This window comes from Acanthisitta chloris, unplaced genomic scaffold, assembly GCF_000695815.1.
Source record: "Acanthisitta chloris isolate BGI_N310 unplaced genomic scaffold, ASM69581v1 scaffold27583, whole genome shotgun sequence".
Classification (NCBI taxonomy): domain Eukaryota; kingdom Metazoa; phylum Chordata; class Aves; order Passeriformes; family Acanthisittidae; genus Acanthisitta; species Acanthisitta chloris.
The window spans coordinates 10,602-12,103 of NW_008666973.1; the positions used below are offsets into that span (position 1 = coordinate 10,602).

Below are 1,502 nucleotides of genomic sequence, written 5' to 3' on the forward strand. Positions count from 1 at the left end.
CACACCAAACTGCTGCCACATCCCTGTCTGTCAAAAAAATTCAGTATGCTGAGGGAGAAAGTACTGCTCCACTCCTTCCCTGACCAGTCTGTCTGAACTCATACAGACAGGAGTTCACCCTCATGCTACAATAATGAACATGGCAAGCCTTCTCCCTGCAAAGCTCAGCCTAAGCACATACATTCTTGACAAGGCAGGCCCAGAAAGTCTGTCCCCATCATTTGTTAGATGGCAAAGCACTAGAAGACTTTAAGGAACAAAAAGCAAACAGTTTTTTATTTTACAAAAACAACATCATATGTACAATGTCAGGCTTTTCACAGCAAAGCCAAATACATTCCTGAAAAAAAGCCAGAGAAGGGGCAAACCTTTAGTGCATGTGTTAAAAATGTATTATGGTCCCTGAACAGCTCTCTTGCTCCAAAAAACTAACACATTGTCAAATACTCACAGTAGGTAGCTTGAGCATAACTTTATCACCTTGCTGGTGTTTCAGATTCCTGCAGTGCTTTTCTTAACAGTGACTTAGCATAAGCTCGGACATTTAAATCAGCTGCAGGGTTGCTTCTCTGCCTATCAAGCCCATACTTCCAAGCTGTACTATCCAGCCCAGCAGACAAGGAGGTTTTAGCAATTAATCTGCTTGCCCTTATTTATGGCTTGCTCAAGATGTCTTAAAAAATTGTCCTTCACCAACCTCACGTTACTGAAAAATTTTGCTGAAAGGAAGGCATGGGATGTATTGTAGTAAAAACTGTCTCTGAACAAAAGCTGAGTTTGTTTCGATTGCATATATGTGTATATATATTCATAAGATTTTAACAAATACAACCTTCAGGATCACTAAGAAAAACTTAACTTGGGTAGAAGTGAGAAACTGAACTTCAAACTCACCTTCTTCTTCATACTCTGTTACCTCCTCCTTCATGTTCTCTATCAGAAAAGAAGCATCCCTGTCGTTGGCTTCATTGTATTCCATAATGTCATGCAAGATATCCACTGTCCTTTCATTCACCTCGTACTCTGGAATAGCCTGATGCCCATATATTTTCTTTAGCCATAAAGCAACCTGCCAGAGAAGGGAAACAAAAGAGGAATCAATCATATGGAATGACAGAAAACAGTTGATAGATGTGAAAAAATTGTAAACTGCTGCAAGCTCTGTGTTCCTGAAGAATAACTACATCAGTTCAGGCATGGGTGTGAAAAGAGAAAACAAATTTCTTTGTCTCTTCTTTAAACACTCTCAGTGGTTTAGATAACAAGTTCCCTTTTAATCTCCTGTTACTCTGGACAGTTCCTTATGTCTAAGTGATAAAATTTTATCTTTTTATTCACATGACCTATTGACTACTGACACACGAGTGATGCAAGTGATATTAAATGGGTATTTGGGAAGCTGCTAAAAATTGTACTGAAGCAGCATGGGATAAAACTGCCCCAACCATGATCACTGGATCCGTCTCTGCAGGTTATTGGGACAGAAAGTTACTACAGTGTGC

At 39.5% G+C, this 1,502-nt stretch overlaps 1 protein-coding gene across 1 annotated transcript in view; it reads right to left on the minus strand.

Annotated features, from left to right (window-relative positions):
* HAUS1 (HAUS augmin-like complex, subunit 1) overlaps positions 1 to 1,105 on the minus strand; it is a 7,709-nt gene extending 6,604 nt beyond the window's left edge. The window contains exon 1 of the mRNA XM_009072340.1: positions 895 to 1,105. Coding sequence (XP_009070588.1) covers positions 895 to 1,105 — 211 coding nt within the window. The remainder of the gene's footprint in view (positions 1 to 894) is intronic.
* Between the last annotated feature and the right edge of the window lie 397 nt (positions 1,106 to 1,502).